Below are 24,195 nucleotides of genomic sequence, written 5' to 3'. Positions count from 1 at the left end.
CGGGTCAGCTGACGGGAAGCGGGTCACGTGAGCCGCGCCCCAAACAAAGATGGCGGCGGGGACGAGGCTCCTCCGCGCCGCCGTGCTGCTGCTCGGGCTCTGCCGCTGGATGCCCGCCGCCCAGGCCTTCTCACGACAGGTAGGAACCGGTCCCGGTCTGCGAGCCGAGCCGGCGGGACCCGGACGGCCGTAGTCCGGGTCCTTTGACCGGCGGGCGGGCCGTGAACCCGTCGCTGCGGACCGGAAGTGAAGCTAACGCTTCTAAGTTTCGGCCTGAACCGGCAGCGGCTCCGCGGCACCTTCCGCTTCCACTCGACGTGTCTGTCATTCGACGTGTGGACGTGGGAACCGGTCCCGTCGAGTCACGGGAACGCCGGTAGACCGACGTTGAATCACGCGAACCAAAATACGGGAGGGGCGGGTCATTGTTGTCATGGTAACCAACTCATCCCCCACGAGGGGATCCGGCTGACACCAATAGAACTACAAAAATGGCTTGTTTTACGCTATTGAAACACTAAGGCGTTTGAGGGCCCTGAGGAGTAACCCGTGTGTGTGTGTGTGTGTGTGTGTGTGTGTGTGTGCGCTCTTGCAGCTGATTGTGAAGCTGTACCCGGGGCCCGAGGCTCCTCCAGGCGACCTCCTGCACGTGAGAGCGGTGGGGGAGGAGGACACGCTGCACTTCCTGTTCTGCAGCGTTGGGGCGCCGACGCTGCTGCTGATCCACAGCGGCAGCCCCGTCTCCACCGTCTCGGTCCGACTTGTTGTCCGCCCCGTTCGTGATCTGCTCCGCCGCCGGGGAGGCCGCCGGTGTGACCTTCGATCCCGCCTCTTCTCCGCAGGTGAACTGGACTCAGTTTGTATCCCAGAACGCCAGCGGGAGCCTGAGGGTGGAGCCGGAGGGCAGCGTGCTGTCCAGCACCGGCCTGGTCTTCAGCCGGGTAAGGTGTTCCCCTCGGCCTCGGCCCGAAGCCTCTTCGTCCACGGCCGCTGTAAATTTCTCCGCTTCCCGCCAGCTGTTGGAGTTCGATGACGTCAACGACACGGCCGCGGCGTCTCCCTCCGACCTGTACCCTCCTTACGACCTGCGGGAGGTCAGCTGGTCCAGGCTCCACCTCTCCGGCCCGGCGGCCCGGCTGTGCGGCGCCGTCGCTAACGGCTCCATATGCCTGCAGGTGAGGAGGCCGCCCGCCGCTTCTCGGACGCCGCCTGCGCGACCCCTGACCTTAAAACCCTGACCTGTCACAGCTGGAGGTGTTTGGCTCAGAGGGGCGGAGTCAGATGTGGCCCCGCCTCCTCCACAGCGCCAACTCCTCCCAGGTGGAGGTGATCCTGGACGGCCTGCGGCCTCGGGCCGAACGCTCCAGGTTCCTGTTGGAGCTGCAGGCGGTGGGCGGAGCTCCTCTGAGCCTGGTGGAGGTCCGGCGCTCCATCGACGACGAGTACACGCCCTCCATCTTCCAGGCGAGTGACCCGTGACCTCTCTGCCTCCGGTCCTGTGACCTCCTCCCTCTGAGCTGTGACCTCTGACCCCAGGTGACTCAGTGGTTAACCTCCGACCCCTCGGGGGCCCCGGGCTTTGTGCAGTGGAAGCCCGTGTCTTACCGCCGCGCTCCGCCCTCCCTGGAGGTGGCGGCTCCGTGCAACCACTCTTCACCGCGCCTCCTGGCCGGCGAGGAGGCGGCGCCGTCCGCCCTGGTCCGGGCTTTCTTCTCTGACCCGGAGACGTTTGGCCTGAACGTGAGCTACGGGATGGCGGGGGACCCCTTCTTCAACGCCACCGCCTTCCTCAGCTGGTTGGTTCAGACGCGCGTTCTCTGATTGGTCCGTCTCGGTAGATGTCACACTCCTCCTCCTCCTCCTCCGCAGGACGCTGCTCATGGGCGTTGGGACGCCGCCCCTGGACTCCTTCTCGCCGCTCGTGGCCTCCATCATGGCGGTGGGCCTGGGCGCCCCTCTGGTGCTGCTGCTGCTGGGCGGAGCCTTCATCTGCTCCCGCAGGAGGGACGCCGCCTCCGGCTACGAGCCCATCAACTGACGCCGCTCGCTTTCTTCCACTCTAAGGCCTGGGGAGGCCCCGCCTCCCCGCGGACCGGGCCAATCGGAGCGCGGTTCAGGTGTTTTAATAATTTTTTTTAGAAACAAATCTGATTTTTTTACTTTTGCTGTGAATAAATTATTTGTTAAAAATCAATTTTCCCGCTGAGGCAGCGTTCCAGCCCAGGCTGAGACCTGAGGCGGGTGAAGGGCGGATCCGAGGTCGGACGGCTTCAAAGCTCCGCCCCCAGCCTTCTAGCGGGCGCCTTCACGCCTCGGCGCTCCGAGGTCAGAGAAGATGGCGGGGCTTCACGAGAGGCATTTTATTGCAGCAGAAAAACATTATTGTGTCTGAGTGACTTCAAAGTTCTCGGCCGGGGCTTCGGCCCTCAGTTAAATACCGAACGCCCTCTGACCTTTGGGACCTGCAGGGGCCTCGGCTCACAAACAGTGTCACAACGCCTCCGGCGGTCGTGGCGTGAAATGCACGGTCGCCATGGCAACACCTCGGCCTACACAGTCAAATTCTGGCTAAGGGTGCGTGTAGAATCCAGACGGGAAGTCCCGCTGCGACGGGTCTCCAAGCTCCTGGGGGGAACGGGGTCTGTCCCGGTCCTAGATGGACTCGATCTGACGGCGGACCTTCTCCGAGGCCAGGCGGTCGAGCCAGCGCTGCCGGGCCACCACAAGGACGGCGAACAACACCGTCAGAGACAACATGGCTGCCTCAAACTTCCAGAAGAGGTGGTCCTCCATGATGGCGGAGCGGCAGCTGAGTACAAGACAGACTTTATTTACTCCTCAGTGGACGGGGGGGGGGGGGCTTACCCTGCCGGCGTCACCGTGACCTCTGACCTTTTGTACTCTTCTCTGTTGGAGCGGCTGCAGTTGATTCGCTCGACGTACCCAGTGACAGAGCAGGCGACCCACGACCTCTGAAACACACACACACACACACACACACACACTCGCTCGCAAGCAGTCCTGACCGGCCGGTGATGATGTTGTCGGCGACTCACCATCTGGAAGGCGTTGCACTGCGTACACTCCGCCGTCACCACAAAGTCCTCCAGCAGCCAGCAGGGCGCCGCTCCCGCCTTGGTCCCTGAGGGTCAGAGGGCAGAGCTACAACGGCGGCGACCCACGCCGTGCTTATAGTCCCACCCGGAGATCGGGCGTCCTCGGAGCGGAAGGCGGTCTTACCTGAGGTCTTGTCCTCGCTGAGCAGCGCCGCCCCGAAGACCCTGCAACAGACAGCTCCGGTCAGACCCCGCGAGACGCCGCCCGCGACCTTTGACCCTCGCCTACCTGAGAGACACCAGGCCCCAGAAGAGAGCATGCAGGATGAGGACCCGCGGCCTGCAGCACGCCACCGGGACCCGACAGTCGCCCTCCATCAGCCTGCCGCGGCCTCCCGGCGCCACTCTGCCCCCTGGTCGGCTCCTGACCCGCGGACTCTCCCTGGCTCCGGACCCGCTGGTCCCGATCGGCTCCGGATCCCTGACGGACGGGTTTCGGACCGGTTACCCGCCGACTCTTACTGGCTTCTGATTGGCTCCCAGCTGGTTTGGCTTCATGCTGATAAAACCTGCGAGGGTAACGGGATCAGTCAGCCGATCACAGAGGGGTATGGGTCCAACCCGGGGGTCGCGTCGGGGCAAAGGTCACCCTGACCCCGGGACGTGTTTCCCGGGGCTCCGAAACCGACGCCTAAGAAAAGGACTCCTGTTTTCAAAACAAAGACGTCAGCGCTACGGTTAGCAGGCTAGCTAACAGGGATGCTAGCTGTTGTGATGGAGCTTAGCTCGTTGCGCGATCGGCGCAAGTTGACGTCCCAATAGCTCGCTTGCATCGCGGTGGGACGTCGCGACACTCGGGAACACGAAGACTTTCCGACACTTTCCGCTCATTTAAGCCGCTTCGGACGCGAACAGCCCGTTACGGTCACATCCGTAGCAACTGCATGCTAACGCTAGCTTGCCGTGGGCAAACTCACCGTCCTGCGTCGGAACCGCCGCCATTTTACGGTCGAACCGGAAAGGGAAGGGGCCGTTTACCGGCGGCGGACGGGGACGGGTCGCGGGCTGCCGGTGAAACCGGGTTCTACCTGGATCTCCCGACGACGACCGGATCCACGGCGGACTCACGCTGACAGGGGAAAGACGCACCGTGCGGACGTCACTTCCGGTAGCGCCCTTCATAATAAAGGTCTCCTGGTTTTAACCGGAAACAGAATTCAGAACAACAAGGCTTCCGTTTCTCCGTGATCCGCAAGAAATGAGATGAGATATGAGAACAACCTTGTTTATCCCGAAAGAAATTGTTGTGCAAGAGTTTCAAGCAAAAACATAACAGTAATAGATAATAGTAGGAAGGAGGGAGAATAAGAAATACTATGCAGTGTGTGTGTGTATACGTTTGTGTATGTCTTTGTCAAAAAAAAAAACAAAAAAAAAAAACCCAAGCTTACTATTCTGTATATTTCCTGTGCATCTTGTATTTGCAAGTGTTATTTGCAGTCCCTATGTCCTCTATTGTAAGTCGCTTTGGATAAAAGCGTCTGCCAAATGTAATGTAATGTAAATACAATAAAATATAAATTGTCAAGGTTAAGGCTATCAAGTGTTTTAAGGTCTTATAAAAAAATTAAACCGCTCTGCAGCCCCGGTATTTCCTCCGTATCACCGAATCATTCCGGAGGGACCTGTAATCAGACTAATTTTCGCCGGCCAGGGGACACTTACTCATCGCGAGAGATTAGAAGGCATCGTTTGGTGCCCAATCCCTGCAAAATGTCGGGAAAGAAATACTTGAGAAAACCATTTCACCGCCGTGCCACACGGGGGATTACACGGGGCTCACCGTTACTATAATCTGATTACAGCTGACTTGTTAAGATTTGTTGTTTCGGCCTGTTTGCTCCGGCAGCTCCCGCTGCAGCGCTTTGCCGTGACCACTCGGTATGTGGACGCGAAGTGTATATGTTTTGTTTGTATAAACTTTACAAGCTCAATAAAAATATGGACAAAAAAATAAGTCAATTCAAATCTCATCAAAAAAATGAAAAATTGAAAATGAAATTAAAGAGAAAAAAAGACAAAAATATTGTCTCATACTGGGATGTGTTGGTAAAAAACACACGTTATTTCTTCAAAAATCGCAATTAATAATACATTGTAACCCAGGGACGTGGCCAGTGTTTTACTAGAATTCAAGTCCGTCTTAAAAGGTCTTAAATAAATCAAACACCTGCTTTGACCATAAAAAATCCACGTCCGTGCCACGGCTTAGCATCAGAGCTAGCCGATGCTAACCAGGACCGTGGACGCGGCGACACGGTCAGCGTGGACTGGCAGCCCGCGGCGAACCGTCCGTGTCACGGCTGCTCCGGGATCCGACAGAGGAGAGAGTCTTCTTCTTTCATCCAGCGGGACACGAGTGGACGGGATCCACGCGGAGACAGCAAAGGTGTGCGATTCCAAGCGTTTATTGTCACAAACACAGCGTAAACACGGGGTTCCCCGGGCACCGGAGCGTTTTGCTCGGGGAAACACGCGTGTCAACACAACTCACCGTTCCCGGTCAATTCCAGGGGAAAAACCCTGGAATTCATTCAAAACAAGCGTGAATCCCAACATTCGTGAGTCGGTGCGGTGCAGGTAGTCGAGGTGGTCAGTGGGTGCGGATGAAGAAGTGCGAGCACCTGGATCCCCTCGGACAGGGGCACCGCTGCCCGGCCTGCCCGGCCTGGCCTGCCGGGCTCCGACCCCTCCAGCAGAACCGCTCCAGGTGACACTGGAAGACAGGAGAAGGCGGCGGACATGAGGCGGCTCTGCTCGCCGGTCGGTTCGGTTCGGCCCCCGGTGATCCCCCCCGGTCGGTACCAGCACGGTGACTCTGCGCCTCCTCAGCCGCCGGCACAGACCCGGAAGACGCCGCCGGCCGTCGCTAGGAGACGAGGCGCGCGCCGGCGGGGGCGCGGGCGTCGGCAGGCTGCCGAGGCACGCCGGCGCGCACGCGCACACGATCAGCAGCAGGAGCAGCACGAGCCACCGCATCTGGAAATCGATCGGCGATAATCGATCGACGGGTCCCGGAAGGATACGGCCGGGATCGGCTTGGCCCCGCGTCGTCTGACCGGAAGTGACGTCAGCGACCCGCCCTTCGAGACGCAACAAATCTGGTTAGCCAGGGGATACGCAGAAATAAACACATGTCGAGATATACAGCAATTAAAAAGCCATATGTAGAGAAGAACTGAAATACAAGTTTACACATACAGGCAAATCCTTACTTTTTATGAACAACTATACACACAATAACTGGTTAGCCAGGGGAAACACATACATATACACGCGAACATATTTAATAGAGCGATTACAAAGCTTTATTAAGAGTTGAACTAAAATACACGTATACACACGCACATTATTATTGCTATTTTTTATGAACAAATATATATATATAACAAATCTGGTTAGCCAGGGAAAACACATACATATACACGTGCATATATATATATACATATACATAGAGAGAGAGAGAGAGCAATTAAAAAGCCATATTAAGAGTTGAACTAAAATACTCGTATACACACACACATTATTATTGCTATTTTTTATGAACATATATATATATATTTAACAAATCTGTTTAGCCAGGGGTAAGACATGAATATACATATATACAACAATCAAAAAGCTATGTGTCTGCAGCCTACTGCTCATGGTTCACCCATGATGGGTTCCAATTTTTCCACAAGGGATTAATAAAGGATAAATTCTTTCTTCTATTAATAATAATTATTATAATTCTTCTATTGTAATTTCTATGCGCGTATACTACACAGACACACAAAGATTAAACACTAAGGACCTCCTCAGCCCGTCACACACAAGGAGAACCTCTGATGTGAATGATGATAAAACTTTATTGCGCCGACCGGAAGTCCCTGTGTTGTTGTTGTTGTCGGGGTTCAATAAAGTTTCGCTGTGACCTCTGACCCGCAGCATCACACGTGCCGGGAAGATGGCGGACGAGCGGAGCAACGAGGAGGGACAGGCGCCGAAGAAAGTCCCCGAGAAGAGCAGGAAGAAGAAGAGGGGCGAGGAAGAGGAGCGGCAGGAGAAGCCGGAGAAGCAGAAGCAGGACCAGGAGGAGCAGGAGGAGGTGAGTCGCCCTAGAAGAGATAGCTGCTAGCAGGCTAACAGGCTAGGAACGGTCCGACTCCCAGGAAAGTCCCGGAATTGTTAGGCACCATCCAGCGGCCCGGCTCGGGAGGGCAGCCGAACCGTCCCGGGGTTCGGCCGGCACGGATCGGGACTCTCCTTGGTCCCGGAGGAAGACCAGGAGGACGACGAACACGGAAGAATCAGGTTCTGAAGCGACATCTGAACGAGACCGTAGACCTCAGCTGAGGGATATGGGGATAGGGGGTGGGAGGGGTTTGCTGACTTTAGTGTGTGTGTGTGTGTGTGTGTGTGTGTGTGTGTGTGTGTGTGTGTGTGTGTGTGTGTGTGTGTGTGTAAGGGGATGGAACTGGTTTCCAGCTGAGAGAGCTGGTTAGCCTCTTTCTGAAGGTAAAACTCATGTTCAGCCTGGAGACCAGGTAGATGTTCTCAGGATGTAGTTGGACCTCCCTGTGTTTACAGGATGGTGCTGTAGCTCTTGGGTTCGATAAGGACGAATAACATGGAAAAGGTCTCACCTCGACGTGGAGACAGTGTCTGAAGATGTTCTCAACTTTGCGTAAAATGCACGGCTTGTGGTCAAAGTGCAGAATGAGAAGAGGCTGAGAATGTTCTAATGCTTTCAAATCAGCGGGCTTCTCCATGGCGTACGGTTGTACTTTCAGATCTTCAGGTTCGGGAAGGTGTCTGCAGACGGAGAGGATGAAGAGGAGGACCTTTCAGACAGTGAGGAAAGTGTTTTCTCTGGGCTGGAGGACTCCGGCAGTGACAGCGAGGAGGACGATGACGACGACGATGATGATGATGATGAGGAGGAGGGGGAGGAGCGGCAACAGGAGGAGGCATCACAACAGGTACTTCATCTGATCCGGGTCCTGAGTTGAAGAACATTTGCCTCCCAGAATTTCAGCAGATGGATTTTCATGCAGACAGAGAACAACATGAAGGTGATGGATGGAGAGACAGAGAAGAAGGAAGCTGAAGAGGAGGAGAAAGTCAATGAGTATGAGCAGGACTCGTCAGATGAGGAGGTGAGATGATGAACTCGTCCTACATGACTTGTTCGTTCCTTTGACGTTCCCAGAGTTTTATTTGACACAACTGTAATCTTCCGGTTTGAAGGACATCAGGAACACGGTGGGAAACATCCCCATGGAGTGGTACAAGGACTTCCCTCATGTGGGCTACGACCTGGACGGGAAGAAGATTTATAAGCCAATCAGGAACCAAGATGAGCTTGACCAGTTTCTGGAGAAGATGGAGAACCCAGACTACTGGTGAGTCTTATTAGCTCTGTCCTGGTATCAGAAACACATTCTGGGATGTTGGACTCCTTCTTCTGCTGCTGGAACCAGGACTCATTCGGCTAAGATGATGTTTGTGTTTGGGGCTCTGAGGGTACCTGAAGTACTTGGGTACCTGAAGGGCTGAGGGTACCTAAAGTACTCAGGGTACCTAAAGTACTCAGGGTACCTAAAGTACTCAGGGTACCTGAAGGGCTGAGGGTACCTGAAGTACTCAGGGTACCTGAAGGGCTGAGGGTACCTGAAGGGCTGAGGGTACCTGAAGGGCTGAGGGTACCTGAAGGGCTGAGGGTACCTGAAGTACTCAGGGTACCTGAAGGGCTGAGGGTACCTGAAGGGCTGAGGGTACCTAAAGTACTCAGGGTATCTGAAGTACTCAGGGTACCTGAAGTACTCAGGGTACCTGAAAGACTGAGGGTACCTGAAGGACTGAGGGTACCTGAAGGACTGAGGGTACCTGAAGGACTGAGGGTACCTAAAGTACTCAGGGTACCTAAAGGTACTCAGGGTACCTGAAACACTGAGAGTACCTGAATGGCTGAGGGTACCTGAAGTACTCAGGGTACCTGAAGGACTGAGGGTACCTAAAATACTCAGGGTACTTTGGGTACTGCTGATACCTGAAGTACTGAAGGTGCATGAAGCACTTAGGGTATGTGAGGTAGTGATGGTCCCTCAGGTGCAGAGGGTACCTGATGATATCATGGGCCTGACATCTTCAGTATGTTTGCAGGAAAACTGTTCATGACAAGCAGACAGGAAGTGACATCGTCCTGTCAGACGAACAGGTGGAGCTGGTGAAGCGTCTGCAAAGAGGCCAGTTTGGAGACGTCAACTTCAACGAGTATGAGGTTGGTCATTGACCCGTTGCTTGAACACTCGCCGAGGTCCCGCCGCCTCGCTCCTCATGTGACCTTCGTGTCCCTCAGCCCTCGGTGGACTTCTTCAGCTCCGAGGTGATGATTCATCCGGTCACCAATCGCCCCGAAGACAAACGCAGCTTCATCCCGTCACTCATCGAGAAGGAAAAGGTAAGGAGGAGAAGCCACCGTTGTCGAGCACCCGTTCTTCAGGACTCCGGTTCTGATGGCATCCGTCTCCTCCAGGTCTCCAAACTGGTCCACGCCATTAAGATGGGCTGGATCAAACCTCGGCGGGCGAAGGACGACAGCAGGGAGCGGTACTACGACCTGTGGGCCAAGGAGGACTCGTCTATCCTGGCCAGACATCGAATGCATCTGCCGGCACCCAAGACTCCTCTTCCAGGTCACCAGGAGTCCTACAATCCTCCTCCCGAGTTCCTGTTCTCCGAGGAGGAGGTACGAGCCGCGAGCCGAGGTCCGAGTCTCCTGGCGAGCGGCCGCCGTCGTGACCCTCCCTTCCTTCTCCTTGCAGCGAGCGTTGTGGGAGCAGCAGGACCCCGAGGACAGGAAGTTGCCCTTCATTCCCAGGAAGTTCTCCAGCCTGCGGCAGGTTCCCGCCTTCTCTCGCTTCATCCACGAGCGCTTCGAGCGCTGCCTGGACCTCTACCTGTGCCCCCGGCAGAGGAAGATGAGGGTAAGCCGGCCGCCGCCGCCGCACGGTAGGCTCGGCGGTCCCTGACCCTCGTCTCTCGGCAGGTCAACGTGGATCCTGAAGACCTGATCCCCAAGCTCCCCAAGCCCCGTGACCTGCAGCCGTTCCCCACCACGCAGAGTCTGGTGTACCGCGGCCACGCCGGCCTGGTCCGCTCCATCAGCGTGTCGCCTTCCGGACAGTGGCTGGCCTCAGGTGAGAGGGCCGTCCTCGGGGTCAGGGGTCAGAGGTCGCCAGCGGGGACTGACGCGGTGCTTCCTCGCAGGCAGCGACGACGGCTCCATCAGGTTTTGGGAGGTCCGCTCGTCCCGCTGCATGAAGACCGTCCAGGTGGGCGGAGCCGTGAAGAGCGTGGCCTGGAACCCGAACCCCTCCATCTGCCTGCTGGCCGCCGCCGTGTAAGCTAGAGTGTTGGTGCGCTAACGTGTCAGGAGGCGTGGTGACCCCGCGCTGATGCTTGTCGGTCTTCAGGGAGTCCTCGGTCCTGGTGGTATCTCCGGCGCTGGCGGACAAACACACCGTCTCCTCGTCGGAGCGCCTCCTGGCGGCGCCTCAGGAAGCCGAGCCCTCGGAGGTCCAGGGCCCCGTCACCTGGAGCACCTGTGAGGGGGAGGAGCTCGGCCAGGGGATCCGCATCAGACTCCGGCACCCGAAGGTCAGAGACCCGTCAGCGGGTGGATTTCCTTCGTTACCGATCCCGAGCTGACGACGGGGCTCCTCCTCCAGGCCGTTCACCAGGTCACCTGGCACGCCAAGGGCGACTACCTGGCGTCCGTCATGCCCGACAACACCAGCCACCTGCAGGTGCTGATCCACCAGATGAGCCGGAGGCGGAGCCAGAACCCCTTCAGGAGGAGCCAGGGCCTCGTCCAGAACGTGGCCTTTCACCCCATCAGACCCTACTTCCTGGTGGCCACGCAGCGCACCATCCGCATCTACAACCTGCTGAAGCAGCAGACCACCAAGAAGCTGCTCGCCAACGCCAAGTGGATCTCCAGCATAGCGGTCCACCCTGGAGGTGATTCGAACGACCTTTGACCTCCCCTGGTGTGCTGTGTCCTCTGAGAACGGTGTAGTTGGAACTGTTGCCCTCTGAACTCACCTTTGTTACCTCGCCTGGCGTGGGGTCTGATCTGAGGTGTGGCTGGTCCCTGGACCTCCTCCCTGAGGTGTGGCTGGTCCTGTGGACCTCCTCCCTGAGGTGTGGCTGGTCCCTGGACCTCCTCCCTGAGGTGTGGCTGGTCCCTGGACCTCCTCCCTGAGGTGTGGCTGGTCCCTGGACCTCCTCCCTGAGGTGTGGCTGGTCCCTGGACCTCCTCCCTAACGTGTATGTTGGTCTCCAGGTGATCATGTGATCTGCGGGAGCTACGACTGCCGGCTGAGCTGGTTCGACCTGGACCTCTCCACCAAGCCCTACAAGATGTTACGGTAGGCACCTGCCCGTCCCGGCTGAAGGCCTCCGGCCTCCACGGGACCTTCATGTCTCCTGTGTGCAGGCACCATAAGAAGGCGGTGAGGAGCGTGGCCTACCACCGGACCTACCCGCTCTTCGCCTCGGCGTCTGACGACGGGACGGTCATCGTTTGCCACGGGACGGTTTACAAGTAATCCTTCTTCCAGCACTACCTTCTAGTGTTCCCTGTACCGCGCCCCCGCTCACCAGCTGTGTCTCCACAGCGACCTTCTCCAGAACCCGCTGATCGTCCCCGTCAAGGTCCTCAGAGGTCACTCAATCACGCACGACCTGGGCGTCCTGGACGTGACCTTCCACCCCACGCAGCCCTGGGTCTTCTCGTCCGGAGCGGACGCCACCATCCGCCTCTTCACCTAGGACTCTTCACCTAGGACTCTTCACCTAGGACTCTTCACCTAGGACCCGTTCATCTAGCAGGACCTCTCGGGTTGCCGGGAAACCAGCGTGTGTTTTTTACCCCTGCCGTTTGTTATTGTATGTAGAAGATGTGAGGAACCTCCTCCTGTCTTCATTTGTCTGTGGGACCTCCAACAGAGGAACCTTGTGCTCCAATAAACGTATAAACATCTATAAGGCTGGGAAACAGATTGAGGGGAGTGAGTGAGTGAGTGAGTGAGTGAGTGAGTGAGTGAGTGAGTGAGTGAGTGAGTGAGTGAGTGAGTGAGTGAGTGTGTGTGTGTGTGTGTGTGCACGTGCACGTGCATGTGTGTGTGTTAAGCTGTGGACCTGCTTCTGATCTGTTTGTCAGACAACCAGAAGAAGATGAGAAGCACATTGTTCTCCTAGAAGCTGGGCTACTGGAGAAGATCCACCCCAAACCAGTGCTTATGTTTATCTTAACACGTCTTCAAGCTAAAGATCTATCTGGACACACACACACACACACACACTCAGCTGCTGCTCTGGCTACCTGATCCCTAAACCCTTCTGGAACGACCAAGGGGGTTTTCCTCCGGAGACTCTGGTCCATCAGTCTCAGGCTGGACCTGGAAACATCAGACCTTCTGTCTTGAAGGCCGATGACTGGTTCGACGTTTCAGAAAATGGACGCCTGCTCTTCTTCAGGGTTCTACTTGGAAGGACCTCCGTGATCTCCATGGGACTCCTGTTCTTTTCACAGAAGATAAAACCTCCGGTGTAATGGTGAACCTCTGGAATGAGGACCTTCTCCCTCCGTCCCGTCCCGGTGTGAGGGACGCCACGGCTTCAGGCTCCATCAACCTCCTGCATGGTTCTGGATTCTGGAAGGGAGCCGGGACCTTCTCGCTGAGAGGAGGTCCTCAGCCCCCCCCATCAGAGGTGGATCACGTGGAGGACGAGGCGCTGACGCCACAGGGCCGGGCGGGAAACAGCTAAGTGTTGCAAAAGCACCTCCAGGCGGCAGGAGGTCGGTTCCTCCAGGAGGAGACGCCTCTTTGGGGGAACCCAGTTTGACCGGACGCGAGCAGCTCCGGGCATGTCTGTTTACTTTCATCCTTTTCATTAACTCAGCAAGATCTATTTGTTTTATTGGACACAAATAGCATAAATAAATATACATATATACAAATAAACATGGCAAGGTAGAACTGAATGTCAATGAAACAACCAGGGATGAGGAAGCAACGGACAGAAGGACATTCATTCTGTATGTAATCAGAAGTTAACAGTGTTAACGGTTTGTGAGAAATTTATAACGCTAGACAGAAAAGAAAGTAAAAGATAATAAATAATAGATGGATAAATAAAATAAAAAAAGACTAAAACTTGCAAAGGGAATATAACATGTATTTAACTTTGTGGTTCACAAGGAATCTTGGACATCAACCTGTATATTTTTTGGTTTTTGGATTTTTCCACAAGTTTTAAGGATTTTTTATATAATTCAAAATCGTTTATAAAGAAGGTAAAATTTGGGGAACATTTTTGCATTCTGTTTTTGTGAATGAAGAACTTGGCCGGGCCTAAAATAACACTGACACAGAGTTCATCCCTTTTGTTGCTTAAAAGTAAACCAAATGTTATATCATCTCTGGGGAAGGAAACTGGTGACGATGGAAAATTATCTTCAACCCATTTTTGACTTTTAGCCCAAAAGTACTTTTTCACACGAGAAAAATATATGGTCAGTGGTTTCAATGTTGTCTTCTCTAAATACTATCGTCAAAATTAAAGTGTCCCTCAAGAATTCCGTAGATGAGTAGATGTCATTCATTTCCTCTCAGGGTTCAGGGTTTCTCTCTGGACTGCGCGTCACTTCCGTCCGCCATCTTGCTGCCGCTCCCGGCGCCGAGAAGTTCTTCCGTCCCCTCCGCGGGGGCGTACGTCACTTCCGGTTTACCGCAGAGGGCCTGGCGTCACTTCCGGTTTTCCGCGGAGGGATTCTAGTGTCACACCGAGATGAAGCCGGCGACGAGAATCCCGACGAACCGCGAGAGCTGCGCGTACACCAGCTGCTACTGGTGAGTACTACTGCGCCGTACTCAGAGGAGTACTGCAATACTCAGAGTACTACTGCACCGTACTCAGAGGAGTACTGCAATACTCGGAGTACTACTGCACCGTACTCAGAGGAGTACTGCAATACTCAGAGTACTACTGCAATACTCAGAGTACTACTGCAATACACAGAGTAGTACTGCAATGCACAGAGTAGTGCTGCAATACTCAGAGTAGTACTGCACCATACTCATGGGGACTGCAGTACTCAGAGTACTACTGCAATACACAGAGTACGACTGCAATACACAGAGTACTACTGCACCCAACTCAGGGGGACTGCAGTACTCAGAGGAGTACTGCAATACACAAAGTAGTACTCCAATACACAGAGTACTACTGCACCCAACTCACTGGGACTGCAGTACTCAGAGGGGGGGGCTGCAGTATACAGAGTAGTACTGCAATACTCAGAGTAGTACTGCAATACACATAGTCGTACTGCAATACAAAGAGTAGCACTGCAATACTCAGAGGATGCTGCAATACACAGAGTACTGCTGCAATACTCAGAGTAGTACTGCAATACACAGAGTGGTACTGCAATTCACAGAGTAGTACTGCAATACAAAGAGTAGTACTGCAATACTCAGAGTAGTACTGCAATACTCAGGGTAGTACTGCAATACACATAGTAGTACTGCAATACTCAGAGTAGTACTGCAATACACATAGTAGTACTGAAATACAAAGAGTAGCACTGCAATACTCAGAGGATGCTGCAATACACAGAGTGGTACTGCAATTCACAGAGTAGTACTGCAATACTCAGAGTAGTACTGCAATACTCAGGGTAGTACTGCAATACACATAGTAGTACTGCAATACACAGAGCAGTACTGTAATGCTCAGAGGACGCTGCAATACTCTGAGTAGTACTGCAATACACAGAGTAGTACTGCAATACTCAGAGTAGTACTGCAATACTCAGAGTAGTACTGCAATACACATAGTAGTACTGCAATACAAAGAGTAGCACTGCAATACTCAGAGGATGCTGCAATACACAGAGTACTACTGCAATACTCAGAGTAGTACTGCAATACACAGAGTGGTACTGCAATTCACAGAGTAGTACTGCAATACAAAGAGTAGTACTGCAATACTCAGAGTAGTACTGCAATACTCAGGGTAGTACTGCAATACACATAGTAGTACTGCAATACACAGAGCAGTACTGTAATGCTCAGAGGACGCTGCAATACTCTGAGTAGTACTGCAATACACAGAGTAGTACTGCAATACTCAGAGTAGTACTGCAATACTCAGAGTAGTACTGCAATACTCAGAGGGCGCTGCAGTACTCCCTTTCGGCTGTTGGAGGAGCCGCAGTAGGTTCATGGAGCAGTACTCGGTGTAGTTCTGAGTACTGTGACCTCAGGAGGGGACTATTATGGTCTGGGCCGGAGCGACCTCTGACCTCTGTGCATCCTCAGCGAAGAGAACGTGTGGAAGCTGTGTGAGTTTGCGCGGAGCGAAGGAAGCGCCCCTCTGGAGGACTTCTTCGTGGTCTTCATCTCCAACCGGAGCAGAACGGTGAGGGATCTGCAGAAGGTCCTCAGGACCCGCTGTGGTCCTGCACCTCGTAACGTTCCCCGGTCCGCCGGTTCTCCTCAGGTTCCTCTGTGGAAGCAGAGGTCCGGACACGGGGACCAGCCTGTCATTTGGGTCAGTGATGTCACGCCGGAGCGAGCCAATGAGGAGCTGCGTCGCTGAAACCGGACTACCATGTGATCCCTCAGGACTACCATGTGATCCTGCTGCAGGCCGGCGGCCAATCGGAGGCCCTGGTGTACGACCTGGACTCGGCGCTGGCGTTCCCCTGCAGCCTGGAGGAGTACGCCTCGCAGGCGCTGCGCTCCGACCGCCACCTCCGAGCGCCGTACCACAGGTGGGGCGTCCCCAGGAGGGCCGACCCCTTACCCCTGACCCCTGACCCTTTCCCGTCTCCACAGGAAGCTGCGCGTGGTCCCCGCCCCTTGCTTCCTGTCTCACTTTGCGTCGGACCGCTCGCACATGAAGCACGCCGACGGCTCCTGGAGGATGCCCCCGCCGCCGTACCCCCCCATCCGCACCGCAGGTCGTCGCCCGTCTCCACGGTAACCGCCCGAGGTCGCAGCCGCGTCACCCGCGTGTCGTTCCCTCCGCAGAGTCTCACATGAACCTGGACGACTTCATCGCCATGGACGCCGGCGTGGGCTGGGGCGCCGTCTACAGCCTGGACCGCTTCCTGCGCACCTTCGCCCCTTCTTCAGCCTCTTCTTCAGCCTCGCCTCCAGCTGCATCTTCCTCGGCGCCGTAGACCCGCGCCGCCGGGCGGACATTTTGGAGGAAGCCGTTGTCGTCGCCGGGGTAACGGAGCGCGACCTCTGACCTCAGAGACTAAGACGGGTCCGATCGATACCTTCCCGACGGGGTTTCGCCGAAGGACCGATCGGACGACCTGAGAGGTCGCGGCCTCCGCTGAGGGTCTTCTGACGCTTCCATCTGCAATAAAACCACAGGTCTTCTGGCTCTGCAAGAGGTCTCCATGGAATGCATGGGAACTTCATGTCAGAAACACTGTAGGCTAAAGTGTGTGTGTGTGTGTGTGTGTTCTGAGAAGATCATGAACGAGTATGGACGGGTGGATGGATGGTTACAACCTGGAGTTCCACAGAGGAGAACTCAGAACCAGGTTCTCTAGAAGGAGCGGCAAACGTGGAGGTTCCTCGGGGGTCAGGTGGTCACGCCACTCCTGACCTTCTGATGAATGCCTGCAGCTCCCTGCTTGGGGTGGAAGGTTCCGGTCCAACCAGAAGGAACATCAGGAGAGTGAAAGTGTTTCAATTGTCTTCTTTTGAAAGGTTTCACGTCCTTCAAAGTGGAGGTTCTTTGCTTCTCAAGCGTCACCTGTGTGGTTCATCTCCATCAGCTCAGAACTTCCTCCTGCAGCAGATGGACCCGACGATCCAGATGATCCCTCTGCTGCAGGAGGAGGTTTTGAGTGGACGTTGGAGCCAGACCTCCTGTTCCCTGGCGATGGATGGGTTGGTTTCACCTCTGGTTGAGGCCTACAAGAACCCGATGGTATCTACTGGACCTGGTCCTTCAGTGCCGGAGGGCTCTGGTTCTGACTTACTCAGGATGATCGTGAGATGGTTCTCTTGCAGACCACATGAAGAATGTTTATAAAGGCTCAAATCACTGGGGAACATGTGTGGACCTCGTCTTACTGGTGGAGACGGGTCCTCGCGCCAGGAGGTGTCGGAGGATCAACTGGCCACCAGGAGAAGTGAGGCTGCTGACAGTGAGCTCCTGTCTCGATGCTCCTCAGGGTTCAGAGAACATGAGGTCCTCTGGTGAGGAGGAGTCTCATCTCCTCAGACAGGTCCTGTTTTGAAGAGGCTCTGAGGAACCCTCACAGCTTAACAGCTGGTATCTGCAGGCCAGTGGAGGCTTGAGGAAGAAGGTCTACATGGGGCAGAATCACAAGTTCCAGGAGCTGCTGCAGTCCAATCCAGAGAGCTGGAGAAGCACAGAGCGTGGGATGCCTGAAGACCATCCTCACCAAGGAGCTCTTCAGGGCTTTGGAAGGGGAAAGACCAGGAGCTCCACCCGAGTCCCGGGAGAATCTCAGGACTCATGGTTCCTTTTGTCGCCCGCTGAGTGACGAGAGTCCAATGACGGTGGAGGTTCTCCAACGCCTGGTGACGAGCTGATCACCTCCATGATCCTCACTCTTCTGAGGAACATGGAGGTTCTCTCACATCCCCTCATGGTTCCTCTCTCTTCTGTGACCATGGAGGTTCTCCAACGCCGCCAGGTGGTTTCCACACATCGACCTGGATGTTCTTGTCCCACACGTTGCCTCCTGCTCTTCCAATACTCTTCTAAGCGATCGTTTTGATTGACAGGTCGCGGCCCCGTCCTGCCGCCTCGCCATAGGACAGCGGGATCACGTGATCCGGGGGGCGGGGCTTCAGTCATCAACACACGGAGCAGCTGAGCGGACTGTTTTTGTTGGCAGGCTAACGGCTCACGGCTAACAGAGTGTCAACATGTTCTGTTAGCCGCTCAGCTGGAGCCGATCCTCGGTTCGGGTTCCGCCGGCCCAGCGTCCCGTCCTGGGATCCATGCCAACGGTTCTGGAGGGTCGGGCTAGCTGGCGTCTGAGCAGCGTTATGTCCCGTCGAGTCGGAGAGCGTTGCTAATGTTAGCTTGGTTAGCCGCTGGAGGAGACCGTCTTCCCCGGGATTCCTGGCGGCTCTAACTGCCCCAGAACGAGCGTCTCCCCGCCGGCTAGGAGTGATTTAGTTCTGAACGCAGTGTCCGCGTTGGTTCGGTCCAGTCTCACATGGACGTAAAAGTGGTTGTTTGTCGGTAAAATGTCTCCGTTCGTTCGCTGAGCTAACAGCTAGCATTAGCCAAGCTAACCAGAGTCTTTGTCTCCCCGGGACGGAGAGTGTTAGCGGGGTTAGCCGATAGCCTCGTTAGCACACAGATCCGAATCCACTGGCCGTCGGTGCTAGCCGAGCTAAGCTAACAGATAGATGTGTCAGCTGTTTCTCGGGGGGAGTTCTGTGCTTGCGGCCGACAGCTGTGGCTGGCTGTTGACCTTGGACTCATCTTCATCCTCATCATCACCGTCGTCGTCGCAATAACCCTGCGGCTGGCGACCCATCGGCTCCATCATGGCCCTCCGTCCTGCCCGCAGGCACCCACAGTCGGCCTGCGCCTCCCTGCTTCTGTTGGCAGGTGGGTTGGTGACCTCTGACCCCTCCGGGGTCGGGGTTCACTCAGACAAAAAGGATATGTCATTGGAACTGGAGAAATCCTAAGAAGTCCCAGAGTTGTCCATCTGGGCTGGGAGGAGTTAGCTTCTGCTTTTATAGCAGTGAACTGCAGATATCCAGCGTCACCGGGCCTTAAGTCTGGCTGTCTTAAAAACCAAGATGAAGTGCATCTGGGTGACCAGTCCCATCAGTCCCCTCGCAGGATCTTCTCTTGATCCTTCTGCGCCGACTGTTTTTTGTTCTCTGAAGGCTCCTCATCAGGCCTTAGAGGAAACCGATAACTTCATAAACACTTCTCCAGATGTTAGGGAAACTTTGGAAAACGCTTCACGTGGACAAAGTGGCTTCCAGATGTTGATGTTCTCCCGATCTTTATCCGGTGTTTCTCTTAGGATGCATCGCTGCGTCTCAGAGGAACGACAACGTCTACGTGTCGGGGCTCTCAAACGGTGAGGACATGATGATGATGGTGATGATGACGGGATGTTCAGAAGGTCAGTAACCCGTGTGTCCTCGCCAGCCTGCGGAGAGGGGGCGGAGCTTCTGCGGGCGTCCAGCGGCATCATCACCAGCCCCGGGTGGCCCTTCCAGTACCCGGCGCAGCTCAACTGCAGCTGGAACATCAGAGGTCGCCCCGGAGACGCCGTGACCGTCAGGTGAGGCTCCGTCACGGGGGTCGGAGGTCGGGGAGCGTCCGCCTCCGGGTTCTCCGGTCGTAACCCGTCCCCGTGCAGCTTCCAGGACTTTGACCTCCAGGGGTCCCACCGCTGCTCGGCCGACTGGATCTCCATCAGCGGCTACCGCGGCCTGGACGGCGTGCGCGCCTGCGGCTCCACGCTGCCGCCGCCCTACCTCTCCTCCCAGGACCACGTGTGGATCCACTTCCACTCGGACGACGGCCTGGCCGGCAAAGGCTTCCGCCTGTCCTACGTCACAGGTGAGTTGCCGCCGCGCCTTCGCGGCCTTCTGCGCTCCATGCTGACTCGGCGCCGCCGCAGGGAAGCCGGAGGCGGCGGGCTGCGAGGTGGACCAGTTCCACTGCTCCAACGGCAAGTGCATCCCCGACTGGTGGCGCTGCAACTCCATGGACGAGTGCGGGGACAACTCGGACGAGGAGATGTGCGCCGACTCGGCCTTCTCCTTCCAGCCCTGCAGCCTCAACCAGTTCCCTTGCCTGTCCCGCTACACCCGCGTCTACACCTGCCTGCCACACAGCCTGCGCTGCGACGGCAGCATCGACTGCCAGGTACCTCACCATCATCTCCACTCACCATCATCTCACCATCACCTCCACTCACCATCAGCTCCACTCACCATCATCTCCACTCTCCAACACCTGACCACCTGACCTCAGGGTTTCAGGCCAGCAGTGACATGTCACATGTTGTCTTCAGGACCTGGGCGATGAGATGGACTGTGACGTTCCCTCCTGTGGAGAACGTCTGAGGAACTTCTACGGGTCCTTCAGCTCCCCAAACTACCCCGACTTCTACCCTCCTGGAAGCAACTGCACCTGGCTGATCGACACTGGAGACCACAGGAAGGTCCTCTGAGCTCTCCTTGTTCTGTCTGTACGCTCCTCGTCTCCGGATGACGAGGAGCATAGATTTGTAGAGGATGTTCATCAGGGTGTTCCTGAGCTGTCTGCGTTCGTGGTCTCCTCTTTGTCAGGAGAACTTAGAGGCCTTTGAGTGGAGGAGCACTTGGTTCCTCAAAGATGTTTGTCTTTGGAGGGGTTCGGGTGTGAGAAGAAGCTCTGGAGAATGGATGAATGGATGGATGTTTGAAAGCCCCGGGCGTGTGAGGTGGAGGGACCATGGCGAGGAACCTTCGAGCAGCGAGCGTGAGGGGAAACCAAACCTCCGCAAAGCTAACGCGCTCACCGCGGCGGTCGCTTCCTCAGGTCATCCTGCGCTTCACGGACTTCAAGCTGGACGGGACGGGCTACGGAGACTACGTGAAGGTGTACGACGGCCTGGAGGAGAACCCTCGCCACCTGCTCCGCGTCCTGACCGCCTTCGACTCCCGGGCGCCCGTGGCCGTGGTGTCCTCCTCAGGCCAGCTGAGGGTCCACTTCTACGCCGACAAGATCAATGCCGCCAGGGGCTTCAACGTCACCTACCAGGTGTGTGTGTGTGTGTGTGTGTGTGTGTGTGTGTGTGTGCGTGTGCGTGTGTGTGCGGGTTCTCCAGCTGACCTGTGGTCTCCTCAGGTGGACGGCTTCTGCCTGCCGTGGGAGCTGCCCTGCGGGGGGAACTGGGGCTGCTACACGGAGACGCAGCGCTGCGACGGCTACTGGCACTGCCCCAACGGCCGCGACGAGCTCAACTGCTCGTCCTGCCAGGACGGCGAGTTCCCCTGCTCTCGCAGCGGCGCCTGCTACCCGCGGTCGGACCGCTGCAACTACCAGAACCGCTGCCCCAACGGATCCGACGAGAAGAACTGCTTCTTCTGTCAGCCGGGGAACTTCCACTGCAAGGTGAGGGTCCGCCTCCGACGGCCGGTCGAGCCCCCCCCCCCCCCCCCCCCCCCCGTCTGACCCTTGACCTCTCCCCGCAGAACAACCGCTGCGTCTTCGAGTCGTGGGTGTGCGACGCCCAGGACGACTGCGGCGACGGCAGCGACGAGGAGAGCTGCCCCGTCATCGTGCCCACCAGGGTGATCACGGCGGCCGTCATCGGCAGCCTGATCTGCGGCCTGCTGCTGGTCATCGCCCTCGGCTGCACCTGCAAGCTCTACTCGCTGCGCATGTTCGAACGCAGGTTAGCGCCGACGCCGACCGCGCCCCGCCCGCCGCGCCGCGCCCGCCGCTGACCCGGCACTCTGATTGGCGGTCGCAGGTCGTTCGAGACCCAGCTGTCCAGGGTGGAGGCGGAGCTTCTGCGGCGGGAGGCCCCGCCCTCCTACGGCCAGCTGATCGCCCAGGGCCTCATCCCCCCGGTGGAGGATTTCCCGGTGTGTTCCGGGAGTCAGGTGAGGCAACGCCTCCGGGACCCGAAGGCTGAAGCTCCTCCTGACGGACCTCTCGTTCGGTCCTTCTTCAACCTTTCCGGCATCCTCCGGGCTCGCACGCGCACCGGTTATATGCTCTTACACGGAGGCCATGTTTGTAGTTCTCGAGTCCCGCCGTTTCTTGCCCGCTTTACCCGCCGCCCCGACCTTTGACCTTCCCTCGACCTGTTTCTTCTCTCCGCCTAGGCGTCCGTCCTGGAGAACCTCCGTCTGGCCGTCCGCTCTCAGCTGGGCTTCACCTCGCTGCGCCTCCCCTCCAGCGGTCGCCATAGCAACCTGTGGCGCCGCCTCTTCACCTTCTCGCGGTCGCGCCACTCGGGCTCGTTGGCTCTGGTGTCGGCCGACCTGGAGGACAGCGGGGGGTCCGGGAGCTCCGGGAGCTCCGGGTCCGACCTCCTTTCCCCGGACTCGGACGACACGGACACGGAGGGCGAGCGGGGGCGCGAGCGCAGCGCCGGCGCCGTGGGCGGGCCCGTGGCCCCCCTGCCCCACAAGACGGCCCCCTCGGGCGCCGTGGAGGCCGTGGTGTCGGTGCCGGCGGCCGCCGCCCCGGCCCCCGGCCGCGATCGCCCGCGGAGCCGTCCCAGGGAGGCCCCGCCCCCCTCCGGCCCCGTCGCCGTGGTGGAATGTCACGACCAAACCGAGCCCCCGCCTCCGCCCGCCTCCGCCCTGCGGCGCCTGGCCCGCAACCTGCACCGCCTGGCCAGGAACCTGACCGGAGCCCCGGCCGGCCAGCGGCCCTGGACCAACCACAGTCCTCTGCGCCAGCTGGAGACGGCGAGGGCCGGGTCCGAGGCCCCCGAGGAGGAAGAGGACGTCGAGCTCCTCGTCCCCGCCTCGGACTCCGACTCGCCCTCGGCGTCGGTCGCCGACGTCCGGCAGCCCCTGCTGGAGCCGCGAGCGTCCTCCGCCGCGGGCCGCGCCGCCAGACATCACCGTGGAAACGGCCCCTGCGAACACTGCGGGATCGTTCACACGGCCCAGATTCCCGACGTCTGTCTGGAGGCGGCGGGAAAGACGGAGAGCAGCGACGACGAGCCGCTGCTGCTCTGCTAACGGGCTAGCCCGCTACGGCGGCGCGGAGCCGCGGCCCTCCTCCCGCGGCCGCCGCCCTCCCCGGAAACCAAATCCAACCCCCATCCCGTGACGCCATCCCGGTTACCGTTTCAGACTCATTAGCGGACACGCTAACGGGCTAATTGTCACCCTCAACTGTCGATCGAGTATTTAATTTATTTGTTTGTGTTGGTGTTTGTTGCCGGCAGCGGTCCAGAGCGTGAGCCCAGCGTCAGACTAACAGACTCATCCACGACAAGGAATAGACCTAGCTAACTCGCTGCCATAGCTTAACATGCTAACAGTCCAGAAAGGATTACAGCGGTCTAACGTGCCAGCAAATATTAGCATGTTAGCTCTCAGCAGGTTATGCTTCTAATACGCAGAAGACTGTCTGTCGAGGATGATGTGATGTCAACGGATGCCGGCGTGACCTTCATCCCCGATCCGTCCTCCTCGTCATCGGTACGAATGAAACTCCTCCCACCATTAGCAGGATCTCGAGATCAGTTGAGGCGGCTGCTAGCGGGCTAGCGTTAGCCTGGTGAGTTTACTTTGAGCTTACCCTCCCCCATATCAGATAAAGAAAGTAAAGGTGACAAAGTTAGTTGGGCCCTTCCTCTCTCAGACCCCCGTCTGGTGGTCCAGGTTCTGGTCCTCCAGGGCTCCGTGGTCCGGAAGCCTCTGGTGCCGGAGCCCGGCCCGTGTTAGATAGTGAACGTTTACAGTGGGAGCTGGTCCGGCTCTGAAGCCGGATCCTGGTCTGGGTCCAGTCCTGACAAAGGGTCTCGGCCGTGTGAGTGATATTTATTCTCCGGTTGTTGTTGTTGTTGTTGTTGTTGTTTCTAGATCTGCATGATGTCGGTTGTTTTCCTTTGAGTCTGTAAACTGAACCATTAAAGTTTCACCTTTCAAAACCTCTGATTTCACCACGTATTGATTATTGATTGGGTGAAGAGTGGAAAGGCAGTTGGTCCTGATGTACCCGCGGAGGCGTGGAAGTGTCTAGGAGAGGCAGCGGTAGAGTTTCTGATTAGATGATTCAACAGGGTCTAAGGGACGGAGAAGGTGCCTGAGGAATGGAGAAGAAGCTTGATGGAGCCTGTTTTTAACAATAAGTTTGCAGAAATGTGTGAACTTTAGAACAAAGTTGATGAGCCATGCAATGAAGTTATGGGAAAGAGTAGCGGAGAGCAGAAGTCAGCAGCTGTGAACAGCAGCGTGGCTTCATGCCCAGGAAGAGTACCTACTACAGATGCAGTGATGCTCTACAGAAAAGGTGGAGGAAAGTATCA

The 24,195-nt window shown here is 56.8% G+C and overlaps 5 protein-coding genes across 7 annotated transcripts; 4 read left to right on the top strand and 1 right to left on the bottom strand.

The window, feature by feature from the left end:
- Positions 1 to 20: 20 nt before the first annotated feature.
- Positions 21 to 2,194, top strand: glmp (glycosylated lysosomal membrane protein). The gene is made up of 7 exons (XM_086171516.1): positions 21 to 139; positions 596 to 754; positions 843 to 941; positions 1,017 to 1,175; positions 1,249 to 1,464; positions 1,537 to 1,796; positions 1,870 to 2,194. Exons 1-7 carry the CDS (start codon positions 50 to 52, stop codon positions 2,036 to 2,038), a joined length of 1,152 nt encoding a protein of 383 aa, XP_086027642.1. The 5' UTR covers positions 21 to 49; the 3' UTR covers positions 2,039 to 2,194.
- A 151-nt stretch (positions 2,195 to 2,345) lies between these two features.
- Positions 2,346 to 3,582, bottom strand: jtb (jumping translocation breakpoint). The gene is made up of 5 exons (XM_086171518.1): positions 3,346 to 3,582; positions 3,241 to 3,281; positions 3,057 to 3,142; positions 2,893 to 2,972; positions 2,346 to 2,809 (listed from the first exon to the last, which is right to left on the bottom strand). The coding sequence occupies exons 1-5, from the start codon at positions 3,432 to 3,434 to the stop codon at positions 2,653 to 2,655; spliced, it is 453 nt and encodes a 150-aa protein (XP_086027644.1). The 5' UTR covers positions 3,435 to 3,582; the 3' UTR covers positions 2,346 to 2,652.
- A 1,811-nt stretch (positions 3,583 to 5,393) lies between these two features.
- On the top strand, positions 5,394 to 12,145 carry bop1 (BOP1 ribosomal biogenesis factor). Its single transcript, XM_086171515.1, has 16 exons — positions 5,394 to 5,505; positions 7,047 to 7,206; positions 7,892 to 8,080; positions 8,156 to 8,257; positions 8,349 to 8,503; positions 9,264 to 9,381; positions 9,460 to 9,561; positions 9,637 to 9,849; positions 9,926 to 10,087; positions 10,150 to 10,300; positions 10,371 to 10,503; positions 10,577 to 10,760; positions 10,832 to 11,123; positions 11,449 to 11,533; positions 11,602 to 11,709; positions 11,783 to 12,145. The coding sequence occupies exons 2-16, from the start codon at positions 7,066 to 7,068 to the stop codon at positions 11,934 to 11,936; spliced, it is 2,289 nt and encodes a 762-aa protein (XP_086027641.1). The 5' UTR covers positions 5,394 to 5,505; positions 7,047 to 7,065; the 3' UTR covers positions 11,937 to 12,145.
- Positions 12,146 to 13,773: 1,628 nt separating this feature from the next.
- ntaq1 (N-terminal glutamine amidase 1) lies at positions 13,774 to 17,244 on the top strand. 3 transcript variants are annotated; one of them, XM_086171710.1, is made up of 6 exons: positions 13,774 to 14,020; positions 15,494 to 15,593; positions 15,675 to 15,725; positions 15,824 to 15,948; positions 16,013 to 16,137; positions 16,208 to 17,244. In XM_086171710.1, exons 1-6 carry the CDS (start codon positions 13,959 to 13,961, stop codon positions 16,357 to 16,359), a joined length of 615 nt encoding a protein of 204 aa, XP_086027836.1. In that variant the 5' UTR covers positions 13,774 to 13,958; the 3' UTR covers positions 16,360 to 17,244. The 3 variants fall into 3 exon arrangements, with proteins under 3 accessions (XP_086027836.1, XP_086027835.1, XP_086027837.1); XM_086171709.1 differs by having other exon boundaries at positions 15,800 to 15,948; XM_086171711.1 differs by having other exon boundaries at positions 15,800 to 15,948; positions 16,013 to 16,133; positions 16,208 to 16,326.
- A 479-nt stretch (positions 17,245 to 17,723) lies between these two features.
- Positions 17,724 to 23,817, top strand: lrp12 (low density lipoprotein receptor-related protein 12). The gene is made up of 11 exons (XM_086171708.1): positions 17,724 to 18,794; positions 19,225 to 19,281; positions 19,353 to 19,488; positions 19,567 to 19,769; positions 19,831 to 20,078; positions 20,227 to 20,376; positions 20,736 to 20,957; positions 21,045 to 21,311; positions 21,392 to 21,594; positions 21,673 to 21,805; positions 22,031 to 23,817. Exons 1-11 carry the CDS (start codon positions 18,731 to 18,733, stop codon positions 22,898 to 22,900), a joined length of 2,553 nt encoding a protein of 850 aa, XP_086027834.1. The 5' UTR covers positions 17,724 to 18,730; the 3' UTR covers positions 22,901 to 23,817.
- The last annotated feature ends 378 nt before the right edge of the window (positions 23,818 to 24,195 follow it).

Source organism: Fistularia commersonii, chromosome 24 (assembly GCF_037954325.1).
Source record: "Fistularia commersonii isolate RoL2024-O1a breed Wild chromosome 24, RoL_Fcom_v1.0, whole genome shotgun sequence".
NCBI lineage: Eukaryota > Metazoa > Chordata > Actinopteri > Syngnathiformes > Fistulariidae > Fistularia > Fistularia commersonii.
Note: the sequence above shows the minus strand (reverse complement) of the source record. Positions and strands in the feature narration are given on the sequence as shown.

Bases quoted from the DNA above. Each gene is read 5' to 3' on its own strand.
- lrp12 (XM_086171708.1), top strand. From the start codon at position 18,731: ATGGCCCTCCGTCCTGCCCGCAGGCACCCACAGTCGGCCTGCGCCTCC. The intron at 18,795-19,224 runs GTGGGTTGGTGA...TGTTTCTCTTAG, and splicing joins CTCCCTGCTTCTGTTGGCAG to GATGCATCGCTGCGTCTCAG. The intron at 19,489-19,566 runs GTGAGGCTCCGT...GTCCCCGTGCAG, and splicing joins GGAGACGCCGTGACCGTCAG to CTTCCAGGACTTTGACCTCC.
- bop1 (XM_086171515.1), top strand. From the start codon at position 7,066: ATGGCGGACGAGCGGAGCAACGAGGAGGGACAGGCGCCGAAGAAAGTC. The intron at 8,258-8,348 runs GTGAGATGATGA...TCCGGTTTGAAG, and splicing joins AGGACTCGTCAGATGAGGAG to GACATCAGGAACACGGTGGG. The intron at 11,710-11,782 runs GTAATCCTTCTT...GTGTCTCCACAG, and splicing joins TGCCACGGGACGGTTTACAA to CGACCTTCTCCAGAACCCGC.
- jtb (XM_086171518.1), bottom strand. From the start codon at position 3,434: ATGGAGGGCGACTGTCGGGTCCCGGTGGCGTGCTGCAGGCCGCGGGTC. The intron at 3,282-3,345 runs GTAGGCGAGGGT...TGTCTGTTGCAG, and splicing joins TGGGGCCTGGTGTCTCTCAG to GGTCTTCGGGGCGGCGCTGC. The intron at 2,973-3,056 runs GTGAGTCGCCGA...TGTGTGTTTCAG, and splicing joins AGTGCAACGCCTTCCAGATG to AGGTCGTGGGTCGCCTGCTC.
- ntaq1 (XM_086171709.1), top strand. From the start codon at position 13,959: ATGAAGCCGGCGACGAGAATCCCGACGAACCGCGAGAGCTGCGCGTAC. The intron at 15,594-15,674 runs GTGAGGGATCTG...GGTTCTCCTCAG, and splicing joins TCTCCAACCGGAGCAGAACG to GTTCCTCTGTGGAAGCAGAG. The intron at 15,949-16,012 runs GTGGGGCGTCCC...CCGTCTCCACAG, and splicing joins CTCCGAGCGCCGTACCACAG to GAAGCTGCGCGTGGTCCCCG.
- glmp (XM_086171516.1), top strand. From the start codon at position 50: ATGGCGGCGGGGACGAGGCTCCTCCGCGCCGCCGTGCTGCTGCTCGGG. The intron at 1,176-1,248 runs GTGAGGAGGCCG...GACCTGTCACAG, and splicing joins ACGGCTCCATATGCCTGCAG to CTGGAGGTGTTTGGCTCAGA. The intron at 1,465-1,536 runs GCGAGTGACCCG...CTCTGACCCCAG, and splicing joins ACACGCCCTCCATCTTCCAG to GTGACTCAGTGGTTAACCTC.